The 19,346-nt window shown below is 51.1% G+C and overlaps 1 protein-coding gene across 5 annotated transcripts in view; it reads left to right on the forward strand.

Moving 5' to 3' along the window:
- MLPH (melanophilin) overlaps window positions 1-19,346 on the forward strand; it is a 45,382-nt gene that overhangs the window by 6,772 nt on the left and 19,264 nt on the right. For 2 of the 5 annotated variants that reach the window (XM_025289206.3, XR_006552019.2), the window contains exons 2-6: window positions 196-329; window positions 14,755-14,976; window positions 15,108-15,220; window positions 17,269-17,307; window positions 17,937-18,061. In XM_025289206.3, coding sequence (XP_025144991.3) covers window positions 220-329; window positions 14,755-14,976; window positions 15,108-15,220; window positions 17,269-17,307; window positions 17,937-18,061 — 609 coding nt within the window. In that variant the 5' untranslated portion in view covers window positions 196-219. Of the gene's footprint in view, window positions 1-195; window positions 330-14,754; window positions 14,977-15,107; window positions 15,221-16,039; window positions 17,073-17,268; window positions 17,308-17,936; window positions 18,062-19,346 lie in introns of those variants that run through there. The other 3 variants (XM_025289207.3, XM_045166200.1, XM_045166201.1) reach the window with 3 other exon arrangements.

Consider the following 19,346-nt stretch of genomic DNA (forward strand, 5'->3'; position numbering starts at 1 on the left):
GGGGACTCTACACGTGGGTTCCCTTATTTTGACTGTGTGTGTTTCCAGACACATGTTTGCCTGTTTTCAAAAACGACCTAACCCAGGTTCCAGCTCCTGGGAAATTGGTGGTTTCTGCGTTGTCTCTTCCTTTGTGACTCGCCCGGCACCCGCACGGGCTTCCTGGGCTGACTGCTGGGCCCTGTGTTACTCCAGGTGTGACCTCGATGAGCAGCAGAGATGGGGAAGACACTGGATCTTTCCAAGCTCACGGATGAAGAGGCCAAGCATGTCTGGGAGGTGGTTCAACGGGACTTCGACCTTCGGAGGAAAGAAGAGGAAAGACTAGAGTGAGTGTGTGGCGGGGCCCTCGCAGCTGGGACCCGTGCAGCTGGGACCCGTGCAGCTGGAGCCCTTGCAGCTGGGACCTTTGCAGCTGGGACCCTTGCAGCTGGGGCCCTTGCAGCTGGGGCCCATGCAGCTGGCCCTAGCATCTCTGGAGGGGATCCCTGGGGGCCTCTGGGTAGGCAGACAGCAGTAACTCGGTGGAGGACACTGGATGAAAGTCACCTGCTTTCTGGCCTCAGTTCCCCCTTAATTAAAACCAGGAGCTCTGACTTCCCTCCTGATGGTCAGACGTTCCCTGAATAGTTTTATTTCAACTTGATCCAGTGCCAGGTGACATTCTTTGCTAATGCTGAGACCACGGCCTTGCATGAGTAAAGGTGATGAAGAGGGAAAGTCTTGATGCTGATCTGCAACACCCAGAAGCCAGGATCAAGGGCTTTCAGGACAAAGGCAGACTTTTACCTCTTCCCAGCAGAGCTGGGGGCACTCCATCCTCACTGTGGAGACCCCAGCACCATCTTGCAGGTCTCTCCCATGGGCTGAGCTAAAGCCCCCTTGGTGTTAAATGTTCTTCCTCTGCTTTGCTTCTTCCTCCACCAAACTTCCAAGGCTTAGCTGTTTCCTGGGCTCCCTTGTTGCCTTGGGGTATTTTGTGGGTTGGCAGGCCTATTGCAAAGGAGAAGTTAAGTGAAGACTCAAGGCAGGTGGGAAGTGGCCAAAGAAAGGCCTGAAAGGCTCCTGGCGGTGGAGGGCAGAGAGGAGGTCAGAGCTGGGGTGGGGGCCGAGGGTCTAGCGGGGACGTGGACTGGCTGTTCTCTGCGTGGCCGCAGGCCTTTAGGCGAGGGAGTAACAAGACCCGGACTCTGCTCTGCAGCCGGCGGCTACTGAGAAGTGGTCAGATGAGCTGACAAGGGGGAGCCGGCAAGTTTGCCGAAGGGCTGGCTGTGGGGTCTTGATTTTAGGGGCGGCGTTGAGGTCACGGATGACTCCAGAGTCAGGGCCTGAGTAACTGTGGCTGTGGAGGGGTCCTCACTTCACCCGGGGAAGCTGAGTGCGGAACAGGTGTGGAGGGAACCAGGACACAGATCTGTGGACACTGGGTGGCCCATTAGACACGAGGTGGACAGGGCGGCCCCCCACACACCAGACGGGAGCCCAGCAAGACAGGAGCCCAGCAAGACAGGACTGTGGGAGTGTCCACCTACAGAGGCCATGGCTACTGTAATCAAGCCAAACCCCGTGGCCTAAAGCAAGCACACAACTCTCTTCTGGGCCTGGAGCTTAGGAGTCAAGGTGTTGACAAGCTGTCCAGTGAAACAAGTTCAGTGGAGCCCAGCACCCCTTGGTGATGGTGGGGAAGGGTCTGGGGCAGCACCAGGAGGCTTCTTGCTGCCTCTCTGCACAGCCTGCCTCCCCTCTGCTCTGTCCTGGGCTGCAGGTCACCCCCAGGGTTTTCATTACAAAGCAGCTTTCACCCCACTGGTATCTGGAGCCCTGACTCCCATCAGTTGCCACAACCCCAGGACCAGGGCCCAGAGCCAGCCTCGGGCGTCGTCCCGGTCCTGACTGGGGCAGGCGCCCACCTTGCCTCGTGTCTCCTGTCTTTGCCTCAACCTGGAAGCTGCACCTAGGACCACGGCCACACGCTCTTAGTGACAGAGCCCGCCTGGTCCTTCCTGTCTGGGGATCACAGACCCTCCAGGCAGCCCAGCTGTTGTCACTCTTATTTTTAATGGCAGCTCAGACCCTCCCATTCCATGCCTTTATAGAAGCACAGATCGATCGGAGGGCAGGGGATCCCAGTTCTCCAGGGAGACCTTTGAGGGCGTCAGCCCCTCCCTCTGTCCAGGCAGAACCCAGGTAGTTTTGCAGAAATTCCTGTTTCTTGCCTATTGGGAGCACCACACCCTGCTGACCCCCATCACCCTATTTTCCATATTTCTTGTAGCCATTTCGGGTTGCAAAGGGGAGACACACCCTGGTAGCCTCCAGTTACTGCTAGAAAGGAAGTCTCCAAAGGATCCCGCTGGTGACACCTCTCTCCTGGGGGTGCCCATGGATCAGGTCAGGTCCCTGGTCAGTCGTTTAAGGTCAGGGTGACGTCCTTGTTCAGAAGGCCCCGAAGCCTCCTGCTCAGAATTTAGCGTCTTCTCGGCCAGACATGTGACAATCAGGGGTGAGCTTCTTAAATACAACAGCGCAGGACGTGGTCCCTGGAAGTGTCCGCGTGCGGAGAGGTGGTGGTTGGGAGAATCCACGCCAGAGCCAAGGCGAGGATGCTGGCACCCCGGAAGTGCTGCTCTGTTAGCTCCTGTGCGCACCGGCCCACTGGTGATGCACTTGGAAAAGATAAGCCGCGGGGCTGAGTGAAGGGCGTTCGTGGAAACACCGATGTGCTTGTCTCTTGCTCGGTGTCGTTGGCTATCTGTGCAGCAAGAGGTGAAGCCACCTCTGCCTGTGCAAGCCTTTTCCCCAGTGTCCCCCTGACCCCCAGGGAGCAGGACCCAGGCATGTGGTCATGCGGCTCCGTGAGGCCAGAGCCCACGGGTTCACATTCCACTCGGGCGGGGCTGAGACTTAGGAAGGGCACAGCTCAGAATAAGGACCGTTTGGCGTGTGGACACACGTTGGTTCTGTAGAGTGCATTGGCTAAAATACCAGCAGTCTGTTATGAAACTGAAGACATTTTAAAAATCATAAACCTCCTTCTTCCTGGCCTTATCTCAGTGTTAATCTCTGCATTTAACCAATTTCGATGTTAACCATCCATTTCCTGCAACCACAATATCCCAGTCTCTGTAGCACACTGGGGTTTCTGCATGGTCCCTTGGGGTCCTCATTGTGCTCCCAGTTCCTGGGTCTCTAATCTCTGAGTCAACAACTGCCTGAATGCAGGCACTGGCCCTCAGCTGAGCACTGAGCAGGTGCCTGTAACAAACTGAGCAGCTCGGGGGTTGTTCAGATGAGCAGGGTTTTTTTTAATTGTTATTGAAATATAGTTGATTTACAAGGCTGCGTTAGTTTCAGATGTACAGCAATCAGATGAGTTTCTGATGTCTTTGACACACTCCAAAAGAGAGGCCAAATGGATGGGCCAGCTCAAAACCTTACCAAGGTCATTGAGAGAACAAAGTCAATAGGGGGGAAAAAACTGTGAAACCAAGAACCAAACATATTCGTTACTCGGAAAGAACTTTCCCATCCTGAGTACACATCAGGTGGACACAGTGTGTGCGCTCAAGGTCGGCTCACCAGCAGCAAGGTCGATTTACTGAGAGACGATTCACCAAGTATACCCATTAGGAAACAATCAAACAAAAATGCGTTTCATTTCATACTTACAAAGTGAACAGAAGTGTGTGTTAGATGGGTTGCTGTTCGGTTTTTCTCCCCAAGTGGGAGCATCCCCCTGTAAAGGATACTGGGGCAGGGCCTGGGCGAAGGTTCCAGCACCCTGTCCCACGTGGCAGGACCAGCACTTTGACTTCTCCTGTCAAAGTGAGTGACCAGTGAGCTGGCCCAGGCCCTGACCCTAATTCCCAATGCCCGGTAGACCATCCCCACAACATGAAAGCCTCTGACCCCTCGGCCAGGCCTGACCTCCTGCCGTTTGTGGGGGACACTTGCGGCCCCGTGGGGAAGACGGATGCCAGCCAGTGTTGAAGGGCACAGGCTGGAGCATCTTGGTCTGTGTTCGCTGCGAGCCTCCTAACGAGATGTCCCGCACAGAACACATTTGTTCCAGGGACCACCAGGCCTGCTGGTAGACCTCTCGGACAGCTCCCCTCCAAACTGACCAGGAGGATGTCCCTGGGAGGCTAGCTCCTGAGTGACAGAGGCCTTGTGGAGCTTCCAAACAGCTTTCCCTGCAGACTATTTTGGGAATTTAAGGAGGAAGGGGGAGGCTGTATAGCCTCTGATTTAGCCCCAGGCAGATATAATGTCTCCCTGAAGTTGGCTTGTGCGACTGGGGAGTGGGGTATTTACTGTGCGGAGTGTGATGTTATTCTTGGCTTCCCCTCAGAACACAGGGCTGCACTCCAGAGGACCCCAAACCCCAAAACGCACAGAAACCTTTAGGCAGTTCATCAAGCCTTCACTCCCCTCCAAGACCCCGGGCCTTGGAATGAGCTCGCCTGCTTCCTCACAGAAGGCTCGAGGCTGCCAGGCACCACCTCCCCCATCCCTGCACTTACCATATTCACATCCACCCTGTCTTCCTTCTCCGGGTCCTCGCCGGCACTCTGGACCTTTCCTCTGCTCCCCGCTCCTGGAGCTGCCTCAGCTACTCCCTTTCTGTCCTCTGGCTTCTGCTTGGAATGTCAGTAGGGTCTAGCACCACATTGAAACAAACAAAGCAAAAGCAAGAACAAACAAAAAACATGGAAAGCCTTTCCTTTGGCCCCAGCGCCCCGCTGAATGCTGGCACATCTTGCTCACTTCATTTCAGATGATCCAAGTGCTGCACATCCTTCCATCTGCCTCACGACCCACTGGTCTGTCTTGGCAGCTACGCCTCGGGGCCCACTCGAAGCCCCTTCTCAGCCCCTAGTCTTCCCTGACCTTGGACTCTGCCCTCCTCACCGATCCCGTGTCTGTAACTGGTGTTTCTTTTCCCACACCTTCCTGGCTTTTCTCTGTGGTTACTTTGAAGGCCCCTCGTCCTTCTTCTGGTGCATTAAAGGGATAAGTTGCCTAAGACATGTCTTCTCAAAGTCCATGAAAGCATATGGACCCCTTCAGATCTTTAGTCTTTCACATACCCAAAGGACAAAGAATTCCTACGTTGTTTAAACCGCTTCAGACCGGGAAAAAAAATGTTCATTAGGCTCACTCTGATAGCCTATATTAACAAAGATAAAGGAGGAAAAATACAACTCAGTTAAATCACCATTTTAATATGCCTAAGGCTGTCATGGAGGCCACTAGCCACGTGTGTCTATTTAAATTAATTGAGTGCAACTTAAAAATCAGTTTTTCTGTCTCATTAGTCAGATGTCAAATTTTCAGTAGCCACACACATGGATAGTGGCTGCCACACTGGACCAGCAAATATAGAACATTTCCATCATCACTGAAATTGTATTGGACGTCACAGGCTAAGGAGACAAAACTTACGCTTATCTCAGTACTGTGGAAGAGTGTTTGGTAGCACACTATTTTTGATGATTTTTTTTTGATGATTTTTTAAGTAATAAAATTGAAATTAAAGGATACTTTTTTAACATGATGAAAAAATGCTTCAAACAAGAGCCGTCATGATACATTAATGTTAGAAACAAGAAAAGAATTTCTTTCATTGCCGCTTATCATGACCAATTTAGAATGTTCTATTAGTGCTAGTCAATGCAGTTAGAGAAAGTAACAAAATACGGAGTATACCAATGGACAGGGAAATCCAAAACTATTACCTGCAGAAGATAAAAACTAAGATAGTTACCTACAAAATTAAAAAAAAGAGAGAGAGAGAATTTAGTAGTCTAGTTATATAAGATACAAGAATATAAAAGAAAATCAGTGTCCCCTTTGTAGACATCAGAGGCAACCAATCAGAATGTACATAGAAAAATCCTATTTATAAAAAGAAAATATGAAGTACCTAAGGAGGAAGGGGAAGGTGAGGTGAATTGGGAGAGTAGCTTTGACATAAATACACTCCCATGTATAAAATAGCTAGCTAGTGGGATCCTGCTGAATAGCACAGGCAGTTCAATTCGATGTTCTGTGATAACCTAGATGGGGGAGTGGGTGGGACGTCCAAGAGGGAGGCGCTATATGTATACATACGGCTGACTCACTTCATTGTACAGCAGAAACCAACAGAACACTGTAAAGAAATTATACTCCAATAAAAAAAGAAATATGTAATAGCCACATAAAGAATAGTATAAAACATCCTTAAACAACATACCAAAACTGTAAATTGTAACAGATGGTATCCCATCCTCTGTATGGGAAGAATGCGGCAATGATGTTGGCTCTTGAGGAATGAGTGTCAAATTCCTAAGGCATTTGGGGGAATATGAAAAAAACATTATAGCAAATGAAGACGTAAGACACTGCAATTTAAATAAGACTAATAAGCAGGGCCGTATTCCAGGAGATAACAAAAAGTATTTGAGGCTACATTAATTAGCATAGCATGGGTCTTTCACAGATGTAAGTAATCAGTGCACCAGCGTGAAAGCTCTAAAATGCAACCCAGTGTGTGTAACAGTTTCCAGTACAGCGGCAGCATTTCATATCAGTGAGAAAGGGAAGGATTAATTACAGCGGAGTGTCGGGACAGTTGACCGTGAGTGCAAGACTGGGGGAGGGAGTGTGACCTAAGTTCAATTTCTAATTGATATATTAAACATGTAAAGCATGAACTATGAAAATTACTGGAAGAAAATATAGATGAACATGTACCTAATCTTGAGGTGGGAAAACCTACCTGTGACAAGACAGGTACAAATCACAGCATATCGATAAGTATTGACTAAACATGTACATCTGAAGTTTAAAAGACAATGTTTACTGTTTAAAAATTAGAAGAAAGTTTTAACAGAAATGGCAATGAGTTATATCTTTGACCTATAAAGAAAGTCTTAAAATTAGAATGATAAAGAAGTCTCCAAATTAGAAAAACACAGAAACCCCCATGTTCAAAAAGGAAAGGGGTAAATGAGAATGTGTGGGTGACTCATGTCGCTGGGTGAGGACCCGAATTTTCCTACATAGAACACTGTTTCCAAGGGCACAGCCCACAAGTCAAATATTAGGCTGTGAACCACCCCCAGAAAGGCAAACAGGTGGTGATGTGGATTTGTAATCTTTGCAAACAAACCCAAATGCCTGAGATTATCCATGAAAGATCTCCTGGTGTGAGGCATGGCTTGCAAACCATAACTTGCTTTAAAAATAAATAAATAATAAGGAATTTGAAGTCACCCTTTGCTGGGCCACTTAGCACCACTGACAGACAACTCCAGGGTTGAAAACACAGAAGCTGAACCAGGAAGTCAGCTGCCAGCAAAGCCTGGAGATTAACTTTGGTCTGAGATCACTTACGAGATTTCGGTGAGGCTCCCTCTCAGCAGCCTGTCGTTCACACATCACTATATAATTCCTCTTTATCCTTTTTTTCATCATTTGCTTATGCTGTTCAGAAGACTTCAAAGAACTTTGCTGTTGTTGTTCAGTCCCCAAGTCGTATCTGACTCTTTGCAAGCTTATGGATGCAGCACTCCAGGCTCCTCTGTCCTTCACATCTCCCGGAGCTTGCTCAAACTCATGTGCATCGAGTCGGTGATGCTATCTAACCATGTCATCGTCTGCTGCCCCTTCTCCTCCTGCCTTCAATCTTTCTCAGCATCAAGGTCCTTTCCAATGAGTCAACTCTTCGCACTGGGTGGCCAAAGTGTTGGAGCTTCAGCTTCAGCATCAGTCCTTCAATGAATATTCAGGGTAGATTTCCTTTAGGATTAACTGGTGTAATCTCCTTGCTGTCCAAGGGCCTCTCAAGAGTCTTTAGCACTGCAGTTTGAAAGCATCAGCTCTTCAGGGCTCAACCTTCTTTATGGTCCAACTCTCACATCCATATATGACTGCTGGAAAAACCAGTGAACTTCAGCAAGTTTCCGTTTCCCTCATTAAATTTCCTGATACTTATTCGTATAGTCAGGACCTTAGATCATGTACTTTCTTTTGATCCTTACTACTTGATGCTTGTCCTCTTTCAGCAATTCTCTCTGACACTTATGTTTCATCTGGTTGACATACTTTTAATACTATTTTCCCTCAGTTCTTTGTCCCATTGGTTCTTTCACACTCATTCTTAAGGGTCATACTAGAGATTCGGTTTTCGGTCCTCTGGAGCACATCTTCAAGTTGTTTTCTCAGGAAAGACGGGGTAGGAAGTTCATACTTGAAATCTCTCAGTTGGGAGTAAGATCTCTGCTCACACACTTTCCCCTCTGAATCCTGGCAGAATAACAAACCCCAAAACATGCCCATTTCCTAATCCCCCAATCTATGAGTATGTTGGGCTATGTGGCAAAGGGGAATAAAAATTGCAGGTGCAATAAAACCTGCTAGTCAGGGGCCTGGGTGTCGGGGGACAATCGGGTTAACTGGGTAGGTCAGTATGATCACAAGGAGCCTGATAAATAAAGGAAGGGGGAGACAGGACAACGTATAGGTGTCATTTATTGTGAGAAGGACTCAACCCACCACTGCTGACTCTGAAGATGGAAGAAGAGCCATGAGCCAGAGAATGCAGGTGCCTTCTAGAAGCTGGAAAAAACAAGGGACCAGACCTTCCCCCAGAGCCTCCAGGAAGGATCACACTCCTGCCAACACCTTGATTTTAGGTGCCATCTAGAACTTTCATAGCTAGAGAGGAGAAGTCAATGCCTGGCTTCAAAGTGCCAAAGGTCAGGCTGACCCTCTTTTAGGGGCTAATGCAGCCGATGACTTTAAGTTGAAGCCAGTGCTCATTTACCATTGTGAAAATCCCAAGGCCCTGAAGAGCTGCCAGATCCACTGTGCCTGTGCTCTGTAAACGGAGCAACAGAGCCTGGATGAACAGCGCATCTGTGTACAATATGGTTCACTGGATATTCTAAGCTGACTGATGAGACCCACTGCTCAGAAAAAGATTCCTTTCAAAATATTACTACTCACTGACAATGGGAAACATCCCCCAAGAGCTCTTATGGAGATGAACAGTGATATTAATAGAGTTTTCATACTTTATAACACACGTTCACCCTGCACCCATGGTTCAAGGAGGAATGTTGACTTTCAAGTCTTATTCTTTAAGAAATCTCTTTCAGGAGGCTATAGCTGCCGTAGGTAGTGATTCCTCGGATAGATCTGGGGAAAATAAATGGAAAACCTTTTGGAAGAGACTTGTCATTCTGGATGCTTTGAAGAACACCCGTGATTCATGGGAAGAGGTCAAAGACCAACATTAGCAGGAGTGTGGAAGAAGTTGATTCCAGCCCTCACAGGTGGCTTTAAGGAGTTCAAGACTTCAATGAAGGAAATCACTGCAGATGTGATGGAAGTATCAAGAGAACTAGAATGAGAGGTGGAGCCTAAGATGTGAGGGAATTGATGCAATCTCATGGTTCAACTTAAACAGATGAGGAGTTGCTTCTTACGAATGAGCAAGGAAAGTGGTTTCTTGAGATCCTGGTGAAGATGGTGTAAAGGTTGTTGAAATGATTTTTTTTTAAAGCATTTAGAATATTCATAAACTTGATTGGCAAAGCAAAACGGAATTTGAGAGAATTAACTCCAATTTTGAAAGAAGTTCTACTATGGGTAAATTGCTGTCAAATAGCATTGCATACTCGGAGAAGGCAATGGCACCCCACTCCAGTACTCTTGCCTGGAAAATCCCAGGGACAGGGGAGCCTGGTGGGCTGCCATCTATGGGGTCACACAGAGTCGGACATGACTGAAGTGACTTAGCAGCAGCAGCAGCAGCAGCAGCAGCACTGCATGCTACAAAAAATCTGTTCGTGAAAGGAAGAGTCCATCCACAAGCAGACTTCATTGTCTTATTTTAAGAAGTTGCCACAGCCATCCCAGCCTTCAGCAACTACTTCCCTGATCAGTCAGCAGCCATCAGCACAGAGCTGTCCCCCCACCATCAAACAGAACATGACTCAGAAGATGGTTAACAATTTATAATGCTTAAGTACTTTAAAGTATGTGCATTGTTTTTTCAAACATAATGCTGTTGCGTACCTACTAGACCTCAGTATAGTGCAAACATAACTTTTATTTGCACTGGGAAACCAAGAAATTCCTGTGACTCACTTTATTGCAATACTCGCTTTATTGTGGTGGTCTGGTGCAAACCCACAGTGACACCGAGGTGTGCCTGAATTACCCGCCAGGTGTTTGCCCTTCTCTGCCCTGGCCATCATCTTCTCTCCGCACTCCTATCTCTTCAGCCCTTTCCTCTGCGTTCAGGAGAGTAAACGTGTGGCTTCAAAATAAGTGGTTCTCAAGCATTTTGCCCTGAGGGACCTGATAGATTCTTAAATTTTTGAAAACTCCAAAGAGGTTTTGCTTACCTGGGTTATGTCTGTCTATACTTACCCACCAAAAGTTGCAACTGGGCATTTAAAAAGTAGTTGTTCATTTATTTAAAGTACAATAGCCCCCTTATAACATAATAAAAATGTTATGAAAAATACATTTTTCCACAACAAAAACATAAATGAGGACAATGGCATTGTTCTGTGTGTTTTGAAAACCCCTTCCATGTCTGGCTTGATTGGAGATGACTGAATTCTGATACTTCCTCTGCACTCAGGGTGTTGTAATGTGTTGTTGAAGAAATTCGGACTTCATACAGATGTAGTAGGAAAAAGAAGGAGGAGCCTTTCCAGATGATTATGGGTGTTATGTTCTGACAATACATGAAAACCCTGTGACTGGTAGTTTCTTAAAGTTGTAATGTGGAATCTGAAGCCATGTCAATGAACTTCCCCGTTACATTAAGATCCACTGGTCCGTGTCGCACATGGAATGGTTCTTCTATCCACATGTGCTTTGCTGACACCTGTGCAGACTTTCCCGATGTCAGTACGTTTCATTATACATAACCAAAGCAATTCATCATTATCGCTGCTGATCTCATCAGAAACCTCTCTGTGACAGAAAACTCTGAAGCTCAGGGCAGCAGAGACAAAAGTTTTCCAAAAGTCTTTTCTGAGCTTGAAAGCCTGGGTTTCGTCACCAGCAACTAATACCATCACTTGACATACTCTTTAATTAATTAGTTTATTTTGGGCTGTGCTGGGTCTTTGTTGCTGCATGCAGGCTTTTTCCAGTTGCAGTGAGCAGCGGCTACTCTTCATTGCTGTGTGAGGGCCTCTCATTGCGATGGCTTCTCTTGTTGTGGAACTCTAGGGCCAGTCCATCCTAAAGGAAACCATCCCTGAATATTCATTAGAAGGGCTGATGTTGAAGCTGAAGCTCCAACAATACTTTGGCCACCTGATGCGAAGACCGGACTCATTGGAAAAGACCGTGATGTTGGGGCACATGGAGGGCATGAGGAGAAGGGGGTGACAGAGGATGAGATGGTTGGATGGCATCATCGACTCAATGGACATGAGTTTGAGCAAGCTCTGGAAAATGGTGAAGGGCAGGGAAGCCTGACATGCTGCAGCCCGTGGGGTTGCAAAGAGTCAGACACGACTGAGTGACTGAACAGGGCAGGTGGGCTTCCATATGGCCTGGTGGCATGTGGGATCATCACAGACACAGAAGAACCCGTGTCCCCGGCATTGGCAGGCGGATTCCTAACCCCTGGACACCAGGAAAGTCCCACGTGGCATGCTTTCAATCAAAGACACAGTCATAAGACACGCTTTCCTTTTCTTTCTGAGAGCAGAGGGACAGTCTGCTCCTCTGGCTTGATCTGTTCTGAGCCCAGAACTTTCACCCACCACCACTTTCACACTGCCAGTGCAGGGGCCCAAGAGCAGAAAAGACAAACGTTAGTGTTATTATGAAAAGACTTTTGACACTGTGGCCCCTGTTGAGGGGTCTGGGGTACCCCTGGCGGCCCCTGGACCACACTTTGAGAACCACTGTTCTGAATCACTGGACTTGATGTTCTGCCCGTTCCCCTCATCGTCACCAACTTCAGTTCCTTTCCATCTTCACTTTAGCCCAGTCTTCTCCATCTCAGTGGATGTGGTCTGTGGTCTTCCCATCTCAGCCTGGCTTCTTCTTACCTCCTGCTCCTCCCTCTTATGCCCACTCAGCACAGCACACAGATGGCTCCAAGCCTTCCTCTGTTTCTGGTGGCACATCTCATTCAGGCATCTGTATTCCTGAAGGTGACCTTTACCTGCAGCTTCATGTTGGGCTTTTGCCCGCTGAAGCGCCTGTAGTGCAGGGACATCTGGTCAACCCCGTGTTTGCTGTCAGCAGGCTGTGGATGTCTCTGGCCCCTCAGATTCTCCAGGTTGGTGGATATGCTCTGTGGCTGGCCGGCATCTGGTGTTACTCTGCTGGACCAACATGGGGTCCCCCTCTTCCTGCCTTCCTGTTCTCCAGCTGTGAAGAAGAGAAGTTATGTTTTAAAGAGTCTAAAGCAGAGTATCTTTATCTGTTCCCCCCAAAATTCAACACCTGAAATGCATCCACCTCCTGTGGACTCTATGAGCTCTTATTTAAGAGGACCTCATGCCCTGTACTTGCACTTTCACATCCTGAGCTCCCCCTACCTCCCCATATCCTGATCTTTCTTCCCAGGGGGTCTGACTCTACCTGGATGGAGAACGAGGACACTTATGGAGAGAAGCTGGACACGGCCCTGCCGAGCCAAGGCGTGGCCTCTAGGTTCTCTGGCTGAAGTAGAGACAGCAAGAGTGAACCTGAAGACTAGGCCCTTCCCCCGGGCCCAGGTGCTCCGCTGGGCCAGGTGGGAAGCCTGAGGCAGACCCTTTCTTTGCCTTGTCAATGCAGTTTTATCTAGACTGGCAGTGAATAATAGTATTTTTAGGTTCTTGCTACCTCTAGACTGTGTTTCTTGGCTTGGGGGGCCAAGTTATTTTGTCTGTCTTCATGCGTACTTTAGTGCACAGTGGGGAGAGGGAAGTCAGCGCAGTGCAGCCAACGCCTAGCTCGATCAGGAGGTTCCCAGAGCTCCATAGAATCACTGCCTTGTCTTAGACCCCCACCCTGCTCTGGGGCGTCGCCATCAGAAACCACAGTTTCTGCGGAGTTCTCTGGGGACAATGGCATCTAGTGTCTGGCTAATCTCTGTCACTAAGAATGGATTAATTTTATCTCATCTAAAACTAAAAATATTACGTTTGGCACACATTCTCTGCAGCCAGAACAAGAGCAGTGTGTTCATTGTTGGGGGCACATTTACCAGTCAGTTCCACTTGGCAAGTTCACCGGGAAGCTGCGACTGAACACTTGCTGGTGTGAAGAACTGGTTTGCCTGGGACTCTTCAGTCTTATTCAGGAGAACCAACTTGGGGAGTCAGCTCAACCTGCTCCAGGAGGAAATACTGTCTGACTTTGCCCTTAGGACTCTCTGTGTCACCTTTTTAGGGAGGTTATTCGGGCAGTTCAGACAGTAAAGAATCTGCCTACAATGCAGGAGACCAGGGTTTGATCTCTGGGTTGGGAAGATCCCCGGAGAAGGGAATGGCAACCCACTCCAGTATGTTCACCCAGAGAATCCCATGGACAGAGGAGCCTGGCGGGCTACAGTCATGGGTCGCAAAGAGTCAGACACGACTGAGGGACTGAGCATATTCAGGCAGCAGTGGGACCATGTGATTCTGAACCTTTATGGCTCCCTTAACCTGGTCTGGGTTGAGCTTCTCAACTCTCACAATCAGGTCCCGACCTGACCTCCACTTACCTAGTATTGTCCCCAGCTCAGCACCATTCACTCAGGCCAGGGAGGCAGAGCAGCTGTGGCCAGCCAGGCCACATCTGGAGAAGGCAGCATCACCCAGACATCTGGATGAGGCTTCTCACATCGTCCTCTCTGACTCCTGCTGCTGTTCCGACCAGACCAGGACCTCCTGGATTTTCTGTCTTCTCTAACCTCCTCTTCTGTTTATTTATTTGGCTGTGCTGGGTCTTAGTTGCAGCATGAGCGATCTTCGTTTGCAGCACTAGGAATCTTTAGTCAGAGCATGTAAAATCTTAGTTGCGGCCTATGGGATCTAATTTCCTCTTAAACAATGAAACTGGGCAACAGATTTACTCTAGATAACCATGTGGCCTGACCAGGGTGCACCCCTCCAGAATCCCCCCTGGCTCCATCTCTGCTAGTTTCCTGGAGCCGCCGACCCCACCTGGTCTGAGGGAGCTTGGACCCTGGGTCCTAGTGGCCACAGGTCCACGCTCGTCCAGCTGCACAGGGTGCCTGGGTAGAGCCTGCAGGCTGTGGGCTTTGCATCAGAAAATCCCTGGGCTCAGGGTCAGAGCTGGGGGATGAACCTGGGCTCCAGGACCTCTGTCCATCCTCATGTTACACTGAGTCACGTGAGATTGTGCGGGCCGTGGTGGGGAGCCCCTCCCATGAGGCTGAATCTGTACAGTTTGCACCCCTTTGGCAATGAAAGAAAGTCATGGGCACACTGCCTGGGGAAACGTAACCTCATAGAGAGTCACAGAAGTGCTCAAATGCAATTTCACATCTATGAACGTAGCAGGTTTCGATTCCAGCCTACCTGGATGGCACGTGTTTGAACCCAGCTTGCTGGTCTTCCCTGGAGTGGGATGGGGCGGTGCTGTGGACAGTAAGGCCTGCCTGTGGCGCCATTACCTGACTTTGGGGTCGCTATTGTCTGAATCTCTGAATGTGATAGCTCTCTGTGTGTGTACACATTTAAAGCTTGTTGTAAAAACAAGGGGTCCAATATTTTCTTGTTTCCAATAAAGGGGGTTGAAGGGCAAGATTAAGAAGGAAAACTCCAAGAGGGAGCTGCTTTCAGACACGGCCCACCTGAACAACACCCACTGTGCCCGCTGCCTGCAGCCCTTCCGGCTCCTTGAGACCCCCAAGAGGCAGTGCCTGGCCTGCCACCTCTTCACCTGCAGAGGCTGCGGCCACCCCCACCCAGAGGAGCAAGGCTGGCTCTGTGACCCCTGCCATCTGGCCAGGTGAGTGGGACCTCGAGGTCGGAGGGTCCTGCAGATGAGGGGCTTGGCCTGTCCCTTCCAGGGACTCGTGTGTGTGTGTGTGCACCCCCCAGGGCAAGGCATGGGCCTGAGCTCCATGTCCCCGCCTGCAGGGTCGTGAAGATGGGCTCACTGGAGTGGTACTACAGCCACGTGAGAGCCCGCTTCAAGCGCTTCGGGAGCGCCCAGGTGGTCCGGTCCCTCTGCGGGCGGCTGCAGGGAGCAGGTAAGGAGTGGGCCTCCTCCCTAGGTGTCTGATTTGGCACCTGGACTCTGTCTTTTCAACAAACATTTCCCGTTGAGTCTGATGATAATCAAGACTTGAAGAGATGGATTATAACTCAATCAGTGGCTTTTATATTTTGAATCCAAGTATTTATTCCATGAAGAACTTGAAATTCAGACTGTGCTCTTACACTCAACGTGTGTTCACCTGTATTGTCCACCTTGAAGCCATTTGGGTAGACGAATATTTCAGAGAAGGCTCTGAGGTTGCCTGAACTTGAAAGTTCCTCCTAAACTTGGATGGGGAGAACTGAGCAGTGTTTTCAGGAAGCACTAGCCTGTCACCCTGTCACCTGAGCCCCAGGCTGGGCAGTTACACCTGGCCAGGCATCCAGGCCACGAGAGCTATTAGGCCGCTGTCTGGGGGCTCAGCATCTTGACTGTCTCTACCTGGGGAACCAAGGCCAGTTCCCTCGGGTCTGGATCCCCTGCAGGTCCAGAAAAGGTGCCATGCTCCTGAGACTGAGGGTGTCCTCACTGTGCCCCAGCCTGGCCATCTGCCCGGGGCCTCCTGGGGAGGTGCCGCCTTGTGTCCTGTGACCCTTAAAGCCTCAGGTTAATGGGAGGATGCAGAAGTTGGGCATGGCCACCCCCAGGGCATTTGCACACGCACTGGGCCTGGCACAGGTTTCAGAGGGGTCTCAGCACACTCTTGTGTGTTTTTATTGTATTTGTTCGTATTTCTTTGGCTTCCCAGGGTCTTAGTTGTGGTACTTGGGGTCTTAGGTCTTTGCAGCACACGGGATCGTTGCACCATCTGAACCCTTAGTTGCAGCATGAGGGATCTACTTCCCTGACCAGGGATCGAACCCAGGCCCCCTGCATTGGTAGCTTGGAGTCTTAGCCGACTGGACCGCCAGGGCAGTCCCTTAGGACACTGTTGAATTTAGCACAGACCACCCAGAGGCACCCTCACCTGTAATAGCTCTTGGCACCTGGAGGAACAGACCACGGCGGGGTGAGGGACCTTCCCTGGGCGGGGGCTGTGGGGGCATGTGATAAATCATTGAAACCAGGACATTTTTAAGAGTAAAGCAGCCCTCCTGAGAACCACACTGAGACAGCCAGCATCACTAAGGGTGCCCCGGGGACATGGGAAGGCACCGTCACCCTATTCTTGTGAGGTTTCCCCACCTCCTCCCTGGGCTGCTTCTCCATGACCCATATCTCTGTCTCGGCTGGAGCGTATCAGTAAATCCCCGTGCCGGCTCGGCCAGCCAGCCAAGGGGCCCCCTGCGCAGGGCTCAGGCGTGGGAACCACAGGCAACGTGGGAAAAGCCATCCTGCGGAGCATCTGATAATCTCAAGTCCCCGCTCGCGGTGGGTAACCACAGCCACATCACAACCCTGAGGACCTGGGCCTCGCTCCGGTGTAGGGGGCGCTTATTTCTAGAGACCCGAGTGGGCTCAGGAATCCGCCTTAGGTAAAAAGCCAGGAGGATTCTGACGGCCCAGCCAGGGCCCTTTAAAGCTGCAGGAGCCGGTACCACCCGGAACCTCCCGTTTCCGAACTGTCAACGCTGCCGGCCAGGAGGTGGCGCTGCGGAGCAACCAAAGTCCTGGTTCCGGCCGCTGCCGGTGGGGGGCGGCGGGCAGCGCGGCGGGCCCAGGCCGGGTGATGGTTCCGGGGGGCTGCCTTCTCCCTGCTGGCCCCTGTCAGTGCAGCAGACAAGAAAGGGCGCCGGGAGCGAGCGCGAAATGGGGAAGTCGTGCCTTTAAAAAAAGTATTCAAGCTTACAGAGAAGAAAGGATCAAAGTGAATGTTTTGAAACCTGGCCCAGGCAGGGTAGCAGGTGGGGGGCCCGCTGGGGTCTTCCCTGCGTGGGAGGCTTCAGAGCGGTGGGCGCGTTCCCCACGCCCCCCTCCTCCGCCCCCGAAACAGGACGGGCAGGCAGTGGGGGGGGGGGGGGGTGCAGGAAAGGAAGCCCGGCTCGGGCAGGTGGCTCCCGGAGAATGCCGGTCCCCTCAGCGCCTTTTCCTCCATCGTAGGTTTACCTGATAGAGTGCGGAGTGCGCCCGACGTCCACAGTAAGTCCTTCCTGCTCACACAGGTGCCAGGGTGCCCTCGCCCCCTGAGCAGGGGGGATGATCCCTGAGGCTGCCAGACTGAACCCCAGAATTCACGGGGTCATCCTGGTAGTGTCTTAAGAGAAGAACCCAGGCCGGGCCAGGGCGAACAGGAGAAAAGAGGGAAAAATGAGGTTGCAGTGGGGATAACGGGGGATGGGGGGGGCCAGGCCTGGGGACGCAGGTGAGGAAACACCGGGGTCAGGAGGAGAGAGGCGGGGAGGAGCGCCAGGGGCTGAGCCTCGCCCCGCAGTCTTGGGGCCCTGCTGAGAAGGAGGTGAATGGACTGCAGGTGAAGAGGTTTGTTGGGCTAAGCAGTGACAGCTCCAGGGCCCCTTCGCCCACCGCACCGCAGTGTCTTCAGATCCCTAGGAGGCGGTCAGTGAAGGCGGCTGTTGGTGAAAGTGATGCGGGGCGTTGGTTTCCTGCTGTGGATTCAGACCAGCCCTATGCGATGCTCTGACAGGGCTCTGGAGGCCAGCAGAGGGCCTGGTCGGGTAGCTTCACAGCAGGTGGAGGTGGGGGGATGGACGGATGCGTGGGTGGGTGGGTGGATGAATGGTTTGTCCCGGTCTCTCTCCCTGGTGGAGTCACGCAGGCATCCACTGCAGGTGGGCCTGAGCAGATGCCCGGACACCCAAGTGGAGAGGAAGAGCAGACTGATGAGGATGGAGAAGGGGACACAGCGGCCCAGGCCCAGCCCCTTGGCAGCCAAGTAGGTCTTCCCGCAGCCCCGCCCACTCCCCCCCCCCCACTCCCCCGCCCCGAAGCTGGAGCCTCTGTTCTGATTTCCGGAGAAACCTCAGGCTCTGTGTTCCTCCACTAGCTAACCTGGCAGGAGCCGGGAGACTCAGCCACCTCCGCCGTGCTCCGGGGTCTCTGAGATGGCTGGGTACCAAATCCAGATGTCCTCTCAGCTCTCAGCATCGGTATCCCGGTGGGAACCCAGAGCACGCAGCGGAGGGCAGGGCCTGCCTGGACCTCCAGCCTGGCCCATCCGGCCAAGAGTCCTGGGTCTTGTCCTGAGGGCACGGGTGTCCCCGAGTCAGCCTTTGTACCTTTCAGGGAAGCAGCCCCCTCCCGCTCTCCTCTGTAAACTTTCTTGCTTTTGTTTATAGCCAACCATGAGTCTTGTTTTTATTAGTCTATGCCTGTTTTCACCTATTTTTTCAAGGCTGTGTTCTTTATTTTATTTATTATTTTTGGCCCTGCCCAGGCTTTGCGGCTGCGTGTTGGCCTTCTCTAGTTGCGGCGAGCGGGGCTTTCTCTCTAGTTGCAGTGCTCATCTTTCTCACTGGAGGGGCCTCTGCTGTTGCAAGGGCTTCCCTTGTGGCTCAGACGGTAAAGCATCTGCCTGCAATGTGGAAGACCTGGGTTCGATCCCTGGGGTTGGGAATATCCCCTGGAGAAGGAAATGGCAACCCACTCCAGTCTTCATGCCTGAAAAATCCCACAGACAGAGGAGCATGGTGGGCTACAGTCCACGGAGTTGCAAAGAGTCGGACACGACTGAGCAACTTCACTCACTGCTGTTACAAAGCACGTGCTCTGGGCTACACGGGCTTCAGGACCTTCAGCACAGGGGCTCAGTAGCTGTGGCTCCCGGGCTCTGGAACACAGGCTCAGTGATTCTGTTGCTTGGGTTTAGTTGCTCCTTGGCACGTGGGATCTTCCCACCAGGGATCAAACCCGTGTGTCCTGCATTGACAGGTGGATTCTGCCACTGAGCCACCAGGGAAGCCCCGTTTTCACTTAGTTTTTAACTTATTTTTGGAGACAAAGGCAGGAGAGAGAACCTCTGGGGGTCTGGGCGGGACGACAGAAGAGGATCGGGGCAGGGGCAGGGCAGGGTGGGCGGTGCTGGATGGAGACCCTTGGAGAGTTAGGGGGTCTCTGAGAGCCACACTGGCAGTTCTGCCGGCTGCTCCCTGGGGAGCACATGCATCTTCTTATGAAAATAAAACTGTACTCGTGCTATTTACTGGGCTCCGGAAACACTC

Source organism: Bubalus bubalis, chromosome 6 (assembly GCF_019923935.1).
Source record: "Bubalus bubalis isolate 160015118507 breed Murrah chromosome 6, NDDB_SH_1, whole genome shotgun sequence".
Classification (NCBI taxonomy): domain Eukaryota; kingdom Metazoa; phylum Chordata; class Mammalia; order Artiodactyla; family Bovidae; genus Bubalus; species Bubalus bubalis.